This window comes from Phyllostomus hastatus, unplaced genomic scaffold (genome assembly GCF_019186645.2).
Source record: "Phyllostomus hastatus isolate PE091 unplaced genomic scaffold, TTU_PhHast_1.1 phas_contig_209, whole genome shotgun sequence".
NCBI classification, from domain to species: domain Eukaryota; kingdom Metazoa; phylum Chordata; class Mammalia; order Chiroptera; family Phyllostomidae; genus Phyllostomus; species Phyllostomus hastatus.
The window spans coordinates 20,204,114-20,225,594 of record NW_025333735.1 but is presented as its reverse complement, the minus strand read 5'-3'; the positions used below and the strand labels follow the sequence as shown (position 1 = coordinate 20,225,594).

Genomic DNA, 21,481 nt, shown 5'->3' with positions numbered 1-21,481 from the left:
AAAAAGAGAAAGCATTGCACAGACCTGCAGGTTTTGGAGCAAGTTCATGTGGGTTCAAGTCTCAGTATCTCCATCCACTTGCTTTTATGTTTAAGCATATGTAATTATCATTTTTATAGGTCAAAAGTTGTCAAATATTGGTAATATCAAATGGTTTAGCCTAAGAGCTGTGTGACCATGCGTAAGCTACTTAACCTTTTATGCCTCAGTTTCCTCCTCTGTATAATGGGGATAATCATATATCCACCTCACAGGGTCAATATGAAAAGAAAAACAGCCAACATTTGTAAAGTGTTTAAAATAGGAAGTGCCTGGCATGCTGTAAGAGCAAATGTTTGTATACAGAAATAAAGTAATGGGGGGAGTCAAGTATTTATTTTTTCCCCAACTTCCTCCTGCTCCCCACACAGCACTGTAGCTTAGCACAGAGTCACTGGCCCATGTGGGCCAAGAGAGCTCCGACTGAAATGACAGATGTACCAACTGGGTGCCAGACTTGACTCTGTCAGCCAGGACAGGACAGGGGCGGGCTCACAAAAACCATACCAGCTGGCTGCTTCTCCTCTGCCACACGCTTGCAGGGTCTGGCCCTGTCGAAGAGCCAGGTTATAGACGTGCCAGCCTGCCCCCCCACTGCATAATCTCTGGGAGGGAGAGCGCCTCGGAGACCCACACAGAACAGGCAGAGCTGACCCTCGCTCACTCCGTGACCCCATGCAGGTCTCCACTCCTCTCCACAGCCACAGATCCCCCACTGGAAATGGAGCCACAAGTCCTACCTCTGAAGGGCTGGTATGGACTGAGATAATGGGGACACAGCACTGCAGCACGGCCTGACGCCTGTGATGTGCTGACTAAGTAACGTTTATTGTTATGTTCTTCTTCCATTTTTCCATCTTCCCACTAACATCTATTTGGATTCTTATACTTCTCCCTTCACTTTATTTTTAATCATGGTTTTCTGATGAAATTAATGTATGTTTATTGTTTTAAAAAGGGGGGTAAGAAAATTAAAATCACTCACAATCCCACTCTAAATAATAACTGATAATATTATTTTTCTGAGATCATGTGTAGGTATAAACATACCTTTTCAAAGATTTTTTGAACAAAACTGGTATGATTCTATAGGTAGTATTTTATAATCTGCACTCTTCCATTTATAAAGCATTTTTTCAGATTATTTAAAAAATTCAGCAATGTATTTATATAACATTCTACTACTTGGGTGATTTATTTTCCCCTTCTTCTATTGTATATTTACGCTATATTCAGTATTTTGATACTGTAAATGCTGTTGGAATAAGTATTTGTGTTCACAGACCCCTGCCTGCATCTCACCGTTTCTGGAGACAAGATCCCTAGGCGCGTGAACAGAGGGATACATCAATATTTCAAGAGTTCCAGTACATGTAGCCAAACTGCTTTCCGAAAGAAACACCGAAAGGGTAAGTTACTCTGCATGTGAACAGGTAACTGTCTGTCCTAAACCGTATCACCAGATTCTTCCCAGCACTGTTTGCCAAATCTCTGGCAGAACGTGGTGTCTCCGAGTGCTGACCACCCTCACATGGCGAGCATACCCTGCCTCTCGGGCCTGCTCTCCCACATCTCATCAGCCGTGACTTCCCTGACACAAGCGTGTATATTTTGGCAGGGCTCCCACTTCCCCTGCCAAACTGGCCTGCCTGTCTAGATTATGTCCTCCAGTGACACCAAAAGAGAGGAAGTGAGACTGAGCAGACTTCCTCTGTCCAAGAGTCACTTGGGTGTGCCTGACACCATGATGAGCACGGCCGCCGCTGTGGACACAGCCACAGGCTTCACAGTCTGCTGAAGTGCAAAGTGGGGCTTCCCACCAACCTCGCTCCCGATGACCCACCAACTCTGCAGAGAGACCACACAGGAGGCCTGGGGGAAACACGCTGACACTCACTGCTCTTTTTCTTTAAATCCACTAATTTTTGTGAATTAAATAATGATGCTGAAATATCTTTGGGAGGGCAGCAAATGCTGAAACAGATACACATTTGCAAGACCGAAAAAGGCCCTGGAATGTAACAGGTGTAACAACTGACTACTGATAACGCCAATGTCAGCAATAGGAACTTTTTGGCTTAAATAAGATAGTCATCAGGTTTTTTCTTCAGGACAGGAACCCTGAAAAACATGTGCTGCGTAACTGCCCCCAGCCAAGCCCTCTCTCACCACCAGACCCAGACCGAGTAGCTTCTGGTGCACACTTACCATTTTTTTGTTGTCCTGCTTATTAATGCTGACCACAGACTCCTTGATTACAATATGAGTGATTTCAGGAAAGTAAGAAAAATTGTTCCACTCTTCCCGGATTTTGTTTTTCTCCTCATCCTTCTTGTGTTTGTTTTCCAGTTTTTTCCGTTTCAGTTTATTTTTTTCCTTTTCAACAGGAACAACCTGACAACATGCAAAAAAGTGACAAGAGTTGAATTGACTTCCTCATTTCCACTAGTAGAAGGTCAATTCTGGGAAACCACTGCAAAGCCTGCATCCAAGGAGGAGAAAACCAGCGTGCCTGGATCTGCGGGGGAATTGGGAGAGGTGGCGCCATGGGCTTAGGATCACAGGCTCGGGTCCTATCAAGGAATACTGGAGTCTTACGCCTGGAGGAGACCAAAGAACACACGACTAAACACTTTCCATAATCTATGACGTACAAGCAAACTCAGAAAGGCAAATAACTGCACGCCAGACGTGCATCTACAGTCATGTCCCCTTGCTTCTGGACTCACGTGTGCTTCAACGCAGGCAGGGGACATGCTCTTCCCATACATGACTGGACAGAACATGGGCTTTCTTGATTTCATAACAACATTCAAGTGAAGATTTTCAACAGAAGGTGTAGATCTCATGCTTGAATAATACAGGGGTCAAAGAGGTCTGCACAAGTTTAAGTATTTCCTGCAGACTAGAGATCTGGGTTAAGATCCCACCTCTGCAAGTTACTTAACTAGATAGTTCACCTCTTTGTACCTCCACTTCCTGATCCATGAAGCAGAGATCTTACACCTTTGCAATGTGCTTTGAGTATCAGGTAAGTTCTTATTGACAGAGTACCAACTACATAGCAGGCACTCAGTTAAATGTTAGGCATTGTTACTTAAGCAAGAGAATGAAACAAGAGAAATGAATCTCACCTTCAATATTATTATTTACAACGATGATGATGATGATGACGACGATAGCAGCTATAATAATTAACTGAGCATTTATTACATGCCAGGCTCTGTGCTAAATGACATTTAGTTCTCTCAACAACCCTATCATGTAGATACATTTTACTGATAAATATGTGGCTAATATAGGTGAAGTAAGCCTCCCAATGCCAGGTAACTACGAATAGTGAAGCTAGGATTTCAACAGGTCTATTTAGGTTTAAAATCCATGCTTTGAAACCACTCTGCTCTATTACCTCATTCAACAAACACCTCAAAAAGAAGCTTCAAATTAAAAAAATCAATTATCCTATTTCATAGGAGCCAGAGGCCTAAGTTCAATTCTTGGTATAATCACTTAGTTATGACCCTGTATGAGTTTCCTAACTTCTCTGTGCCTCTGTGTGTTCATCTATGAAACAGAGATAAGGGCAGTGCTCCCCAGAAAGGTTTTTGGGTTTTGTTTTGTTTTGTTTTGTTTTTAAGGAATAAATGTGTCAATACACGTAAAATGCTTTGAAAAGTACTCGGCATGGTGCGCACTCAGGAAATGTCTGCTGTTGTTATATTATCCCATATTATATGTTATATTTCTCTATTTCCCTATAAAACTTAATAACTGTTTATTTAGATCTACTGGTACATGGATGCAGTAGAAGATGAATGCCACATGACCCCCACCCTCCACGAACTCCACCGACAGGGGTGATGGGCACACAAACAGGAATTTGCGGTGGGACTCACAGAACACACCTTGTGGCCCAGGGTGCTCTGCTTCGACCAGCCACCTACACCACTTACATTTGGTTTCTGCCTCCACTGGATTCCAAGGTTTCCAGTCACCATCACTTCATAGAGAACATTCCCACTGTCATTTGGGTGAAACCAGTTCATCTCATTTTCTGATGAAATCAGTAACATGGAAGTCTCGAATATTTCAGCACCATAATGTTTTGTCAACGTTTCCAAGGTGGCCAGGTATTTCACCTTCAGGTCATGCGTGGACACGCTGCTGTCACAAATGGTCTTGTTGTTAAATTCCTTTAGGAAATCCTTGAAAACATTATTTATCCGCATCCTGGTAAGAAGGTTCCTCTGTCTGATGGACTTATTCAGCGTTTCTGGAATATATCGCTTGTAGCTAAAAGAAAATTAAAAAATGAATCTTTTTTCACGAAGAGGTTAGCAAAGAACAGTTTAGAAACAAAGCTCAGTCTGTGCATCTTCCCTCCATGTGTTGCTGGGTGAGAGAGGCTCAGTGAGATGGGACAACACCGAGGAGGATAACCGTTAGGAGAGGAGGGAGGGGTCAACAGGGACTGAAAGAGTGTAGACAAGTACATGTGCCTCAGATTTTACTGAGATAGGAATTCCTATGATATCATCTAATTCTATGAATTGCAAAGGTAGGCAGCCAAACTGACTCACCTATGTTTTTGCTGGCTAGTGTCACTGTTCCTGTGAACGTCATTCACATGAACACACTGACACTGTGATTCAGCCTTAGCTCGTAAGTGGTCTGAAAGGTGCCAAGAGTGATTATAGGTGCACTGTATGTTCTACTTGTATGTCTGTTTATAATTTTTCTATAAAGATCGCATATTGTTTTTATTAGATATGGGCAAAAGACATAAAAGCTAATTAAATACAAAAGACTTAATGTTTCCTTTGTGAAATGTCCCAATAAACAATCTGAAGAATTATTATCCATCGGGGGGCTTAAGGGGAAAGTCCCTATGATTAACAGAATCTCAGACTGCTAGAGCAGGAGCCAGTATTAAAGAGAGTAAGAAAACCCATGAAAGAAAGAACATCTCCACTGGGGCCAGCCGACTGGGAAGACCAGTGTGCCTGTCACTCACAGGCCAAGACAGCGCCCGACACAGGGTAATCCCTGCATGAATGGTTGCAAAACAGTGCAAATTTTGATGTTGGGAATTTATCCCCAACAAATATCTCATTCGTGTGTGTGTGTGTGTGTGTGTGTGTGTGTGTGTGTATTTAGGTTAATGTAATGGAGGGGAAGATTAGAGGAGGGCTGTTAGCCTGTTGAAAAAATAGGAGGTGCCCAGAGCCAAAGCCACCGAAAAAAAGGGAGAGAGAAAGTAGCAATACAGCATGTATCTAATCAGTCCCTGCATTCCTGAGGAGCAGCCCATGATCTGCTCCAGACTTTGGTCAAGGGCAGAGGAGATACACGCAGATACAAGAAGTAACCTTATGAGAAGATATATGCCACCTATCACAAATATTACAGCTACATATAATTTCCTCTTCAAAATGAGATAGTCTTCATTTATGACAATCATCAACAGTTAACTGAGAAAAGATTGTATTTCGTAGGTGCATGGAAATTACACAAACTGAATGTTTCTTCACAAAGACTTGATCACAATGGATATTTTAAGTAAATATAATTTCCTTAAGATAACAGTTGATCATCCTTCCCACCAAAATTAACAGCTCTCTAGGGAACTCCAGTTCAGGCCAGGGATGGTAGGAGCTACCTGCAGAGCTATACTAAGAAGGATTTTAAGATGGGACAAAAGGAAAAAGTGCAGATGGCAATGCCTACCATGGGCAGAGAGGAAAGGGGAGGGCATAGGGGCCACTAATTTGATTGGCATCCCCAGCCAAGAACATTCACCCTAGTACGAATTTCTGGGGTCATCAACCAACATTTAAAATCAGGACACAATCATAATTGTGCTACCTTTTATAGACATTCTAAAAAAAGGTCTACTCTGCAGAAAGGAGGGGTCAGCCAAAAGTTGGCAGTGATTAAACTGAGATGTGCAAGAACCTATAAAAATAACAGCATCCCCACAATCAATTCTTCAGCCAGAATAAAGGTTCACCTGATGTCCTTGGGGAGTTCTGGCAGCTGCATCTTCTTCATCATGGCATAGTGGGAGATGGCCAGGACGGCCATGCCCAGACACTCGTTCTCGATGTCGTGCCCATCCTGCTCAGTCTTCGGGTCTCGAATGGGAGCCAGGCATTTGACCAAATCGTACTGTCCCTTTAGAGCAGAGGTGAGAAGAAACGAACCACCACTTAGGTTTCAAGAGTCCACCCATGTTTCTGATTTTGAGAAGAAGGTTCTCCACACAAGGAGGTGCTTGCTACCCAGCAAAGAGACAAACAAGACTGACAGTTTCTCTGACACCCAGCTCTTTCTCGAGAGCTGGGTATGGAGGGGCTTAGGGGATGTTCCCCCAGATTAATTCACTCATTTAACAAATAATGACTGAACACATGTTAAATCTTGGTGAACAGTATGAACACATGAAGCCCCTTTGGGGGGCTTACCACATAAATGGTGAACAGTAGCGTGTACCAGGCTTGGGCTGCAGCTGGGCAAGGGAAGCTGGCTGGGGTATGATTGTTCACTAATTCCACAAACATGTACTGAGATATCCCCATCTAGGAACTGGGTATAGGACTGACTGAGCACCATTCTCCACCCTGCTGCATATTTAGAGAAACAGGAAGGAATCCGCATTCTACGATGTCTCACTACCACCTGTTAAGTTTTTTCAACATCTGCTGTTTTGTTTCCAGTAGTGAAATGTATCACCAAAATATACCCCCTCATTGTTGGGGGGTGCCCAGTATTCCAAAAGCCGATGAGGGCTTCAAAAACAAAAAACAAAACAAAAAAGCAGGACCTACCACCTGCCTTGTCCAGGGTAATCAAGACAATGTCAATGCCAGCTCCCTTTTATCAAACTCTAACCTCAGTGCTAGACACATGCTAGGTTCCTCATTTACTATTTCATTTAAACTTCACAACAGCCCTGTGAGGCACATGCTAACATCAGCATCTCTACCTAACAAATAAGGAATCTAAGGGACCAAAGGTTAAATAACTCCATTCATTCATTTTGTAATTACTGAATACTGAAAACCAATTATAGGTCAGATGTTAGGTTAGCTGTACGGATATAGCAGTAAACTAAACTACATTGCTGACCTCATGGAGATTCCATTCTAAGAAGAAAGGAGAAACAAAGTGAAATACAGAACATCAGGTAGTTATCAAAAACAGAGCCAAGTAAAAAGGTAGCATGGCACGGAGGCCAGGGCCCTAGTGAGTAGCAGTCAGACTTACATGTAACTCCAGGGCTGCAGTTCGTCCACACTGTGCCATGGCCACACTCAGTCTTTACCACTCAGCACACACAGTACTCTCAGGACCGGGAAGCTTTAGCCTTTCTCTGGCTTGAGCAGAGGCAGACATAATGTTTGGAGGTGGTGTTCCCGCATAAGTAAGCCACTCACTTTCCCTGAAGGGACTTGACTTCAGTGGGTTTGGATGGAGGGTTCTCACCACTGCAGTTCCCCTTCTTTCCAAGACAGGACTACTTCTCTCTCTCTCAGGTAAGAGCAGGACACTGATCACTTCCGTAAACTACTGAGGACCAATGACAATCACCTCTGCCAGCATCATGCGAAGAGCGGAACAGGAGCCAAAACTAATTTGTTTGGCTGTGATTTCTCTGTGAATATCACTGTAAACCTCATTCTGGAATCTGACCTTTCAGGTCAGGTTCTAGTGCAAGACTTTACTCCTAACACATGCCACACTCTTCCTTTATACTTCCTCTTACACCCCCAAGGTAAAAGTATAAATCTCAGGTATGAATATACACAACTGGGAGGCCGATTTCAAAATACCTATCTGAAAATGGTCAGTTCATTTTTTCAACAGTTTTGCCCAGGGCTGCGCATTTCTCTGTTGTACGCATGGGGCAGGGAATGAAAGCCATGTAGCGGGATGTCACTGTGACACATTGTTACGTATACGAAAGTAGGTCCTAAGGAAGTAACAACACCCGACACATAAGCATGTGCATGAGATTGCTCAGATAGCCTCTAACAGTGATGGCACAGCAGGGAAAATGTGAAAAAAAAAATGCCCAGGAACAAGACACCAGTTAAGTAAATGATGTTCTCCTATGGATTCCTGCTCGTCATACTCAACTTCCTACCCAAAATCTCCACCTGTGTGCCTCACAGGCATCTCCAAAAGGAGACACCTAATTCCCACCACTTCTCCAACCTGTTCCTCTCAGCCTTCCCTGTATCCATCAAACACTGCCCAAAACCGAAATCTCAAATCATCTTTGATTCTTCCAGTTCCCTCCCCTTCCATATCCAACCCATCAGTAAAACACAGTCATTTTACCTCCAAAAGTAAGCAGAGACCCATCCATTTTTCTCCAATTCCACTGTTATGCACTAATGTAAAACCAGCCTGTTCTCTTGCCTGGACCAATTACAGCTCCTTTTCAGCTGAAGTGTACTCTTGGCTGCAGCATAGTTCACTTCCATATACCAAGAAGAATCACCCTTGACTTCCACTGTAAATCAAATCAAACCCTCCAAATAGCTTTCACCCCATTTAGGATGGGTGAATACAAGACCCCTTGCCACCTCATACAAGGTTCTATGTCGTCTGCCCTGGTCTGTCTCGCCTGTCTCCTTCCCATCACCCTCCTGACTGTCCTCTCAGGGCTTACCTACTTCAGGGTCTTCCCACATCCTGTCCCCTCTATATCAGGTGTTTTCAACAGGAGACATTTTGCCCCTGAGGGGATATCTGGCAATGTCTGGAGACATTTTTGATCATCAGGACTGGGAGGATGGTGCTACTAGCATCTCGTAAGTGGAGGCCCAGAGTGTGTGTAAATACCCTACAAGAGAGTGCAGTCCCTTGCCACAAAAAATTATCCAGCCCAAAAGGTCAGTTGTGCTGCTGTTAAAAGCTCTGCTCTTCATAGAAGAAATTCTTTCCCCATTCCTCCCTCAGAAATGCTGACTCTTTATTCTTTGGAGAGGCCTTTTCTGATCAAACAATTGTAATTTAGGTCTCCCCAGGCACACCCCTCTCCATATTCTCTGTCACAATACCTTTCCCCTTCAGAGCATTTCTCACAACTTCCAGTGTATACCTGTGTGTTTTTATTTGCTGGCTGGTTTTCTGTTTGCCTGCTCTGACTGTGCGTCTGACACTGCAGAAACCATGTCTGTCTTGTTCACAGTATCTGCAGCAAAGAGTACATGGGCACTCGGGAATTATTTGTTGAATAAACAGATTATTATGAAGTCATTAAAATAATGAAGATCTATATTTTAAATTGGCATTTGAAGGACCACCGTTAAACTGAATAAAAAAGCAATTTATAAAATGATATAAACAATAAGATGTTTTCAAAAAATACATAGTGCATAATACATATCTGTATGGTGAAATCAGAAAACATAAACAAAATTGGTGTGTGTGTGTGTGTGTGTGTGTGTGTGTGTGTGTGCGCGCGCGCGCACTATCTCAGGGTAATGTGATTTAGATGACTCTAACTGCTCCCCTGGCTTTTTTGTAGTGCTTAATCTTTCTGTCACCCCTGTGACTCAGAGTGGCCACCTCTTCGTTAGCCCCATTGAACTACACTTTCCCTTGCTTACGGCTCCCCTCCCCTCTCTCCATGGGAAGAGGGGAAGTAAGATGAGAAGTAAGATGGGGGGGATAAGAAGTAAGAGGGGGAAGATGAGAAGTAAGATGGTAGGAGGTGAAGGGGAAAAGAAAGGAATGGGGAAGTGAAGCCTGGAAAACCCACAACTGGGGTAAACAGTCCCCTGGAACAGCCTTCCTCATCCTCACCTGGGGCAAGTCCATGGGTGGCAAGAACTGCACACAAAAGAGACCATGAAGCATCCTAGCTAACCCCAAGTCCAGCGGCACCAGGAAATCTGAACCCTACAATGCCTCATCTATCCCATGAACTCCAGGACCTCCTGGCCCCAAACTTCTTACCTGAGCAAACAGATATTCCAGAGAGCTGGCGTCAAGGAGAGGGGTTGCATCAGGAACTTTTTTTTTCTCGTAGCCATTTTTCTGCTTCTTTGGAGAATGTCGCCATACCGACTGCTCATTATCATTGGTCCCATGCCAGTTGGTAAAATAAAACCTGGAACCCAGGAAAATATGTCAATTGTGGGAACAGTGACCTTCAAATGTGTGGGAGAAGTGTCCTGGTTCGACCTGGAGTTATCAGTGCCGGAGGCTAACCTTCCCAGAGAGGCAAAGAGACAGACCTTTCATCTGTAGTACTTTGCTTATGAGGTCCTTCTCTTTTCAGTCTTAAAACACTCAGTGAAAAGTGCCCTGCCAGTCTATGGCCCCGTCTATGACTCAGGGAGATAAAGTAACTTCTTTAAGATCACAGACACAGCTCCTTCTCACTGTGTCTTCCTAAATAGGAAACGCTGCTGACTGAAGTAGATGCTAGCCCAAAAACTCCCTTTGCCTTTAATAATGCCATCCTGCCTTGAATCCAATACATTTCATTCACTCTTTAACATTTCTGAAATCTTTGAGGATTTATTTTTCTTTTTTCTTAAGTATATTTAAAAAACTGCCTCCAGAAATCACCCCCCCTCTTAGTTCATGTCCATGGGTTTTACATACAAGTTCTTTGGTTTCTCTATTTCCTGTATTATTCTTAACCTCCCCCTGTCTATTTTGTATCTTCCCATTATGCTTCTTAATCCCTGCACCTTTTCTCCCATTCTCCTCCTTCTTCCTCCTCCAGCCAATAACCCTCCATGTGATCTCCATGTCTGTAATTCTGTTACTGTTCTAGTTGTTTGCTTAATTTTTTTAGATTCAGCTGTTGATAGTTGTGAGTTTGTTGTCATTTTACTGTTCATAGTTTTGATCTTTTTCTCAAATAAGTCCCTTTAACATTTCATGTAATAATGGCTTGTGACGATGAACTCCTCTAGCTTTACCTTGTCTGGGAAGCACTTTATCTGCCCTTCTATTCTAAATGATAGCTTTGCTGGATAGAGTAATCTTGGTTGTAGGTCCTTGCTTTTCATGACTTTGAATACTTGTTACCAGCCCCTTCTTGACTCCAAGGTTTCTTTTGAGAAATCAGCTGATAATCTCATGGGAACATCTTTGTTGGTAACTCTCTGTTTTTTCTTGCTGCTTTTAAGATTCTTTATCTTTAACCATTGACATTTTAATATTGATGTATGTTGGTGTAGTCTTCTTTGGGTCTAACTTCTTTGGGACTCTCTGTGCTTCCTGGATTTGTATGTCTATTTCCTTTGCCAAATTAGGGAAGTTTTCTTTCATTATTTTTTCAAATAAGTCTTCAATTTCTTGCTCTTCCTCTTCTCTTTCTGGCATTCCTATGATTTGCAGGTTGGCACTTTTGGAAATGTCCCAGAGTCATCTTATTGACTCCTTGGTTTTGTGAGTTTTTGTTTCTTCATTCTGTTCTGGTTGAATGTTTATTTCTTCCTTCTGGTCCAAATCATTGATTTGAACCCCAGCTTCCTTCTCTTCACTGTTGGTTCCCTGTGGATTTTTCTTCATTTCACTTAGTGTAGCCTTCATTTCTTCCGTCAAGTGTTTGCCATTCTCAATGAGTTCTCTAAGCATCTTGATCACCAGTGTTTTGAACTCTGCATCTGATAGGCTGGCCATCTCTGTTTTGCTTAGTTCTTTTTCTGGTGTTTTGTTCTATTCTTTCATTTGGGCCATATTTCTTTGTCTCCTCACAGCAGCCTCCCTGTGTTTGTTTCTATATACTAGATAGAACTGCTTTGACTCCCTGTCTTGGCACACCTGTTACATTGTAAGGGGTGGAGCCTCAGGTATTCACCAGGACAGGCAACCTACTTGACTGCTTTGTGGCTCTGCTGGGGCTGGAGGGGTCAGAGAGGTAACAATGCCACTGCCTGGCTTCTGGAGGCTTACCTGGCACTCGCCCCATTTCCAGTCACTTTACCTACTTCCCATATGCAACTGGCACCCTTCTGGCTCTTTCCCTGGTGGTGATTCCCAGAGTGGATATGTTTGCATGCATTCTAAGACCATGTGGGCCCTTTAAATGACTCTCTTGAGAAGCCAGCAACTTCTTCTACTGCCTCAACCACCACTGGTTTTCACGGCCAGAAGTAGTAAGGCTTTGTCCTCCTGGTATGAAACCCTGGGTTGCACAGTCTGGCCTGCAGCCGGGATCGTTCACTCCCAAGGTATCCCTCCATATTTTTATCCACCACATATGAATGTAGGACCACCCATTTCACCACCCCTGCTGCTGCTCCACGCCACACCATGTCCTCTCCACCCCAACTCCCTATCTATGCCCCTTCTACCCATCTGGATGAAGTTGGCTTCTTTAAATTCTTGGTTATTGGACTTCCATACAGTTCAATTTTCTGCCAGTTCTAGGTATTTTTTGGTTTGAGGTTAGTTATGATCCTTCTTGTGGTTGTGCAAGGAAACACAGCATGTCTACCTATGCCTCCATCCTGACCAGCACATTTCTAAAATCTATAGTTTCATCAAACAGCCACGATGTAAAGTTAATATCGCAGTGTTTCCTATTTCTCATATTTCTGTCTAAATTGATGGTTTACCATGCAATTAATAGAATTTTTAAATAGGAGATATAAGTGAATACTACTACAAGCACCAGCTTGTAATATTGTAATTAAATTAAAAAGCACTATATGCTACTTAACCCTTACAGCAACTATACAAGGTAGATTTCATTGTTTCTAATTTACAGATGAAGAAAACTGAGGTTCCCAAAGCTATGACCTAAGACTACAAGCCTGCTCACTTAACTGTCACTTTGCTCTACCACCTGTGAGAGAAACACAGGGAGTTCTGGAAGGTGTGAAAGGGAGAGAGCTAGGCTGATCAAGGCCATCTCTAGGCTACAGACTCAGCTGGTGCCTGAGTCTCTCTCCCTTGACATGCTCATGAAAAACCACCATGGTATGGAGAGGCGACAAATAAAACTGCCATCTCAAAAAGAGCTGCCATTAACCTACACCACCTGTCACTGAGCTGCATTTGCACAACCTAGCATATGCCAGGCCCTGCCCCTGGTGAGGTTCCCTGTCCATGCAGCCACAGGGCAACCAGTCAACTCCAACAGCAACAATAAAATAACATGTTAAGGGGGCACCTCTCATAAATAGGACTATACTGTGACTTTCATGGACCCCATACAGTTTTCCCTTCCTTCACAAAAAAATATTAAAGTTATATTTTACACCTGTGTTAGTATAAAGATGAAATAATCCATGCTAGATTATAGTAACATTTTCCTGATTTTAAATGAAATTAAAACACTTTTGTGGGCCCCTCATAATATCATGAGCCCTAGGCACTGTGCATAATAGATAACTTGTCCCTAGATATCAGATAAGGTGCCAAAGGAACACCAAGGTGGAAGAAGCTGGCCTCTGCTGCCAAGGAATGTGGCAGGAAGGGGAGAAAGGGCTGGGGAAGGAATTGGGACAGAATAAATAAATGCCAGGCTGTAGAGCCTTGACCATATGCAGCAGGCAGGGGAAAGAACGCAAGGCAAGCTAACGGGAGGCAGAATCTCCCTGGAAGACAGCCCCATGGAAAAAAAGGAACGAGGCCAAGAGACAACTAGATGCTATGGTAACAGTGCCATGAGCTTTGTGGAGGTAGGGGCCTCAGCTCTCTTGCTCACCACTGAATCCCTAGTTCCTGGCAGATAACAAGTGCTAAATACATGCTTGTTGGATCAATTAACAACAAATCATGAACTAATTAAGGGAGTAGAAATTAACATGGAGAGGAAAGAATGGATAAGAAAGTTACTTGAAAAAGAAAATCAGCCCTGATCAGGTGACTCAGTTCGTTGGAGCCTCTTCCCATACACTAAGAGACTGCAGGTTCCATTCCCTGGTCAGGGCTTGTATGAGAGGCAACTGACAGATGTTTCCCTCCCTCCCACCTTCCCCCCTCTCTAAAATCAATAAACATATCTTCAGGTGAGGATAAAAAAAGTAAACTCAACATTTTTAAACTGCTAGTGATTCTACACATGTGACTGTGGGCTTTGGTGTCTCTTACTTGCACACACAAAGTACCGCATATCCACAGAGCCCACATGATGTATAACCCACAGCTGCAAGACTGTCCCTAACATGGCACGGGACCAGACACTTATAACAGAAGCCTGTATCTATCAGTGATGAAGAGGCTGGCAATCATGCTTCCCATGGCCAGGGAGCCTGCTCTTCAAGAGCAGAGCCAAGCACAGGTTCAGAGGACTCGGCTGGGCTCTATTCTCCAGGGCAGGCAGAAAATAAGAGGTGAACCAACTCCACCAGCTGAGCAGACACAGGAAATTCTGACACTGGAGCAAAAGAAAATTAGACAAACACATGGCCAACTCCTTTGACTGTTGAGGAAAATCCAAAATGGAGCATTCTGGTCATTCATACAGTAACTAGAGATTTACTTGAACTTCAGCATGGAAAGCAATAGGTACAAGGGTCTAAACAGGATGATGAAGATAGTAGCTAAGAGCTTTTGTGTGCTTACCATGTGCTTGGCACTCCATTGTACAAAAGTTCAAAGTAGGGCTCTGACAGATTGGCAAGCAGGACAGGTAAAATCTGTTTGATAGTGCATGAAGATACTGATGAGAGAATGAGAATTGTGTACCATATGTACAAACTGTACTTGCACAATTATGTCCAAGTACCTAACACAAAGGAAAAAAGGATTTCAAGCATGAGAAATTACTTGGAAGAGAAGCAGTGAAGACAGATTTTCCCTGAACCAGTCCAAGCTATGGTCCTCTTCTTCTACACGCCACTGAGTCTCTATGAGATGCAGTCCTTGTACCTGGTAGAGCCAAGGGCCCGACACACTCCCTCTGGGCAGAATGCAACCTTCAATCCATCTGACAAGGACATTCTCCAAGGCTGCTGTCTGAGCCCTGTAGGACCCGCTTTGGCTGGGAAGTCTTTTGGCAAGATGTTCAGACAGTGTAAGGACAATGAGATCAAAGATGATGTGCAGCTTCTCCACCTCACTCAAGGCCAGAGGGAACCTAAAACAAGGCTGGGTCTCTAGAAACCACCCAAGTCAGTCAAAAGCTGACAGCTTTCTATGTGATAAGGTGACAGAACCAAAAATACAAAACAAAACAGAAGAAAAGTTAAAGCAGTGACAGCCAAAATCAACATCTTCCTAATTTTGTCCTAGTAAGACAAAACTAAAATTATATTGAAGACAGAAATTCTACATCCTTTTGAAAATTAACTATGAAGGTGGTCATCAAACTTGGGCCAAATACTAATTCCTAACATTATAATATGCTAATGGGAAAAAGTAAAGAATAACATATATAAATGTAGTATGATAGCTCCCAGATTCCTTTTCAGAATGACATGAAGGAATAATGCAGCAAGGAAGGAGGAAAAGATAGACAGACCTATCAGAGACATGCCTTCCTTGCAAGTTGTTCAGAAAATTATATTACAGATGACCGCATATTCTAAGCTTATGTAGAGATGTTTTATACAACAAATGCAGTTCAGGTTTCTATAGAACTTTATTAATGGATAAAGAAATTCATTTAGAAAAAATTTTTCTTAAAAAGAAATAGAGAATATTCTTGTCTTAATTAAGATATATTATAAAACAGTAACTATCAAAATCATCAAAAAACAGAAAACTATAATTGAAGTACAGGATTATTTCCCAAAATAGAACTGAGAGTCCACTGAAATATTCACTAACATTTATTTTTGTATTACACCTTCTTCAGTGGTGAGATTATGAGGTTTCAAAATTTTTGTAGTTGTTGTAATGCAAATATTTTAGCTTAGGGTGGGATCTTTTTTTCCCCAAGTTCAAAGAGCCTGTGGTAACAAAGCAATATCCTGTTGAAGAGCGATGTCAGGTACAAAGTCAAGGTGCCAAAAATGAAGCAGCAGTGCACTTCCTGGCAGCTAACAGACTGGGGAGCAGGCAAAGACAGCTTCTAATAGTGAGACATTCACACAAGCAACATAAACAAATGCCTCCAAGAGGGCTCTGTACTAACAAGATGATCCGCTAGTTGTGGGACCTTCAGGAAACTCACTTCTCTTTTATGGACATCGGTTTCTTCCTAAAAAGTTGGAAGAGTTGAATTAGGTCAACTCAGGTCTCTTCCAAGTCCCAATTTTACCATTCTAGATTTCAAACCAAGTGGAGAAACCTAGAGGGCAAGAACTAGAACTGAATGGCATGCCCCCTTCCTCCTGGAGCTGCAAGCATACGTTTAAATGCTGGATCACATAGCCAGCTCCATGAGGCCACAAAATCAAGATTACACTTTGAAAAACAAATCCAAATATAGTCAGAAGGTTCAGCTGGGTAGGGTGAGTGTTTCCCTAAATCTGGGGCATGGAATCTCACATGGCATACCTCCCTCCTCATAAGGTGAAGCCTTGGATGAGTACAGAGAGAAAAAGTCAGTCACAGAATGACTATCAAAAAAAGTAAACCCGGTTCAGCTTCCACAGAGGAAAACATACACGTCATTCTAGAATGGTAACAACTTTACTGACTTCCCAAAGGAGACAGCAGCTAAGATACTGTGGAGAACCTCTGCATCCCCAAGGGCTTTTCTAGCCTGTCCCTGAGTTCCATCAGTGCCTGAACTAATCTACTTATTTAATCACATCTATGTTAGTTAAGATCCTTTTCAAAGAATACCCATCCTATTTATAAGCTCCTTTGCTAAATACACTTGTTAACTTGTGCTTAACTACTATCTAACAACCACACTCGAGGATTGTAGGTAGAGAACAAACATGCCTATAAACTCAAAAGACTCCTGCCACAAAACACTAACCGCCCATGCCCCGCTGGGAGACTACATGACAGGTAACAAGGTCAACGATATGGGAGAAAAGGCAAGCACCCACCAGAAGAAAACTCACAGCCCACTAGAAAAACTCCCCAGAAAGTGGATCTAAATAGCCACCCCTTGTGAGCAAAGCCAACTTAGAATTTCCAGAATACCACTTCAAGCAGTGTTTCTCAAACCCTTTAGCTGCAATTTTTATTAAGAAATATATTTTATCCCCTGATGGCTTGGTACATGCATATGTATATTTCAAACAAAAGTTTTCAAAAACAACATTCTTAGGATATGTATATATACTGATTATTATCTATTCTTGCCTTTAAAAAAATTCTGGTCACAACTCACTAAATTAAATTCATAACCATGATTCACCACTTGAAAAACTCTGGTACATGACACTAATTCTATTCGAACTATCCTCTGCATCATAATGACGTCTATACTGTGGCAGAAGAAGGTGATCAAATTATCATGAATTGTATTCCAAATACTGAAGAAGTTGTTTCTCATACCAAGCAAATACAAAGCTTACAAATTACAAAACTGATGACACTATTTCTTGATAAGTGACTCAGGGCTCCAGGCTAACTGCCACCCTCCCTGCACGAGAAAGCCAGGCAGGCACACTTACCTCATCCGGTAATGGAGCCGAAGCGATGTCTTGTCATCGACAGCGATGGTGTGATTTGGAGCATACCAGAGCTTGGTGTTCTCATCATACAGAGCAAAGAGGTTGTGACACAGAGGAGAGATACCTGGGGGAAAGTAAAGAACACATCAAAAAACTGAAGACAGATACATTTACCTATCCATTTCCAATGCATGACATATTATGCAAAGATAGAAAGTTCTCTTATTCAAAAAGAATCTAGGTCACATTCATATCCTCTTAGGGCAAATAAGACTTCCAACCATGTTCAATCAAGCAGTTTTAATCATAATAATTAATAACCATGGCTCCTCAAGAATATGCACAATAGCTCCTGGCAAACCAGATTAAAAACATTTTAAAACAGATGTCTCATGATATTTCTCACTAGCATGTCTACAACACCATCTTACTAAATCCTGCCTTCAAAAAGGCCACCTGACAGGTTCCCAGACCCCACCTGATGCTCACCTTGCTAATCATAGTCAGAAACATGCTTGGAGTTTGAGAAGTCCCCAATTTGTCTCCAACAGGAAATGTTTAAACAATTCTAACATACTGTGATTATACGTTAAACATGCATGTTGTTCCTGGCAGCAGCACATGAAATTATGTGTTAGAATAAATATAACCAAAGTGATTTTTGTCAGTGATTAAAATTTATTACCAACTAACAAGGAGATATGTGCTTAACAAAGGTGGTCCAATAAGTTCCTGGGCTGCCCCATCCCACACACACCAACTGCTTCCCTCAGTACAAGAAGAACAGAAAAGATAAGGGAGATTATGAAGCCAGAACACACCCTTTCACTCACTTCTGAGCCCTGTAATCTAAAAGCAGGTGAGGAAGGGAGGAAAATGATTGCAAATAATCAACAATGACTGATATTTTCATGTGCAACTAGGCCTCAAACTGAGATAGAGTAAATTTAACCAAAAATGAAGGAACTGGTCATTGTTTCCCAAATCAGACACCTGAAGTGAGACAGACAATGATGGGGACTCTTGCCAGCCCTGCCTACCTAGCAGGGACTCTCTCCAATGAACACGCTGAGTTAGGAAATTGAAAGCAAGGTGGGGGTGGGATCAGGGGAGGGAGGGAGGGATGGCAGAGGTTGGGGGGAGTGGTGGGAGGGAAATGCAGACAACTGTACTTGAACAACAATGACGACAAAGAAGTTACAACCGCACTGATACTCTCTGCCAAACACTTCACCTCAATCCCTGTCCCTCAAACTATCTGGGAGTTACCCCTTCAGAAGTTACACTCCTCTGTGGAACAGAGAAGATGGAGCTAAGCTGTAAACAGCTTTCTCTCTCGGGAACAAGGGCAAATGACTTTTGGATCCAGTATTACTGGGACTATGTTTCAGGTTATACTATAGTTTTTCATTCGCAAATTGGATTTTGTGAACTGGCCAGGAAGCCTAGCCTTTCTTTATACATATCCATATTTGAAGCATAATTTATTTATAATCATGGATCTGTCTCTAATTCTATCACAGGTCTGATTCTAATAGTATTAGTATTTGTAAATAGGAGTATCAAAGAGATAATTTTATATAAAAGTATGGAATAATAATAGCATTACTAACATTTGGCTTAGTGTCAGGCATTAGGCTAACACACTATACATTCATTATCTTTAAATCCTCCTAACCTCTAATTATGTATTATTTCTGCGATTTACAAGTAAAGAAACTGTTGCCTCTTGAGATTTAGTCTGACTTGGGGTTACTCATCTAGTAAAATGCAAGGTTGGGGATTCGCACCAAAAGAGAACTGTTGAGAAGGTGAAATAATGAAAGTTTAAAATACAAAAATTTGTCATATAATAGTGAAAAACATGGAAGAAAATAGCACTGCCTCCAAACATAATTTACTATATAATAAGGAAAGCTACAAGAATGTGTCACATTCTGTATTCAGACATTTTAAAAATTAATAAATTTTTGTAACATTCTCCTGAGTCAGTTAGAATAGAGACCACTCATTCTACACAGACTGGGCTTAGGGTCTGATGCCCCAAACTGACTGGTCCTGAGCCCAGAACCCCAGGAACTCCCAGGGGCTGGTGGCTGTCCTCGGACTCACAGGCTCTCTACTCTCCTGCAGCAGCAGCTCCCCGATCTCTCTCTGCACCCCCACAATTCTGCACAAATGCTCCCTGCTCACAAACTGAGGTTTGTACCTGCTATGCTGATGGCAAGGAGCTGGGCAAAGATGACGAACACTATAAACCAAATCTCAAGGGAAAAGAGAAAAAAAACACATTGCCTTAAAAAGTATTTTAGAAGCAACAATTTCATGTAGTTGTTTTTCTAATTACGAATATTTTTTAAAGCTGATATCTAAAGTCAGTTCCTTATACACTTGGATATCTAGTCAAAATAACTTCAGATTATTAATGCATTTCTTCCTTATAATCTATGTATCTCAACCAGTTCTACAGTGTTATGTTTTGTAAGAGTCTACTATACTTTTTTCCCCCTATAGTAACCTTTTTTAAAAAAAAATTAGAACTGTTATTTAAAGCATTTTGGCAGAAAGATATATATCAGAAAGAAAATGGGTTTTCCAGACAAACTGTATCACAAACAAGGAAGGTGATTCTTGCAATAACCACTCTATCCCACAGAGCTGTTCTGAGGGCAAAAGATGACACAACTAAAACATGGACCAGACTGTCTGTCATCATGGTTACTTCATCTTCATAAAACGAGTCAATATTTTTAAAAATAGCTTTACTGAGATGTAATTCATATACCACAAAGTGTACCTGTTTTAGAGGTATAATTCAGTGAAGTTTAATATATTTATAGAGTTGTACAACCATCACTGTAGGATCTAAGTGGATTAGATCTTTAAGTCTCTATGACTTAAATTTTTCATTTAAAAGCAGGTAGCCATAAACTTCCAATGACCTCAAGTTTAAAAGATAATGAAAAGGGCTTTATTTTGTTACTCAGTTTGTTTTCTACCTGCTGAAGGCACAGGCTAAGTTTAGTAAGACAAGCCACACTTTAAAAAAATGGGTTGTGTTGTTCACAGCCTCACTGTCCTTTTCACAACTTGGCAAGCTGACCAAGCCACAAAGTGACACTCAATTTCTCACTTCACCTCGGCATCACATGGGTGGGGACTAGGGGGAGGACACAAGTCACAGCAGAAAGATGAATCATACTTTTCAAAAGTTTTAAACAATTATGATATTGGGAGATGCCACTTATTGAGTCTGTAACTTTGTGCTAGGTGCCCAGATGTGGGGGAAACAAAAACTAAGCCTCCACAGAAGGCAAGCATCACTCCTTGGTATCCAACAGCTCATCTGTGAAAGCAGGAAGAAAGTAAAGCTCTCAGAATTCAAATCACTGACCTAAGGTCAAATGCAAGTGATTGGCAGAGGCAAGACAATTTCCCTGACTCCCAGAGCCCACACCTCTCTCCACTTAGCGGAACCACCAGGGGCAGAGACATGAGACCTGCTTCTAGGATGGTGTGCCCCCAAAACCTGCCCTGGGCCCAGGGCAGCTGCCCGTACTCACAGCACTCCTGTGCCGCCCTGATGCACAGCTCCTCCGCTGTGTACTCTCCACTGCCCAGCTGGAGGGGCTCCCTGTCTGACAGGTAGAAAAGCACTTCCACCCCTGGCTCAGGGGCCTCCTGATTCACCTCGGTCTTCTTGGAGCTCCGCATTTTAGCACAGAAAGCCATGGCATTGCAGTCCTCTTTTATATTTAGATACTGTAAGGAAAACAAGACTGTGGTCACTCCACATGCTACAAGTTCTAGTATCTGTTATGAAGGTAAACACACAGAAATATTGGATAAGTACCTCTCCCTGCCCCTTCCCTTCCTGAAAATCAAATGCATCAGAGCTTATGACAGGTGAAACTAGAAAATAATCAGTTACATATTCTAATAAA

At 42.2% G+C, this 21,481-nt stretch overlaps 1 protein-coding gene across 2 annotated transcripts in view; it reads right to left on the bottom strand.

Annotated features, from left to right (window-relative positions):
• Positions 1–21,481, bottom strand: part of JAK1 (Janus kinase 1) — a 124,168-nt gene that overhangs the window by 31,077 nt on the left and 71,610 nt on the right. For both annotated transcript variants that reach the window (XM_045835339.1, XM_045835338.1), the window contains 6 exons: positions 21,101–21,299; positions 17,538–17,661; positions 10,009–10,162; positions 6,050–6,213; positions 3,993–4,332; positions 2,248–2,433 (listed from right to left, as the gene is read on the bottom strand). In XM_045835339.1, the coding sequence (XP_045691295.1) occupies positions 2,248–2,433; positions 3,993–4,332; positions 6,050–6,213; positions 10,009–10,162; positions 17,538–17,661; positions 21,101–21,299 (1,167 nt within the window). The remainder of the gene's footprint in view (positions 1–2,247; positions 2,434–3,992; positions 4,333–6,049; positions 6,214–10,008; positions 10,163–17,537; positions 17,662–21,100; positions 21,300–21,481) is intronic.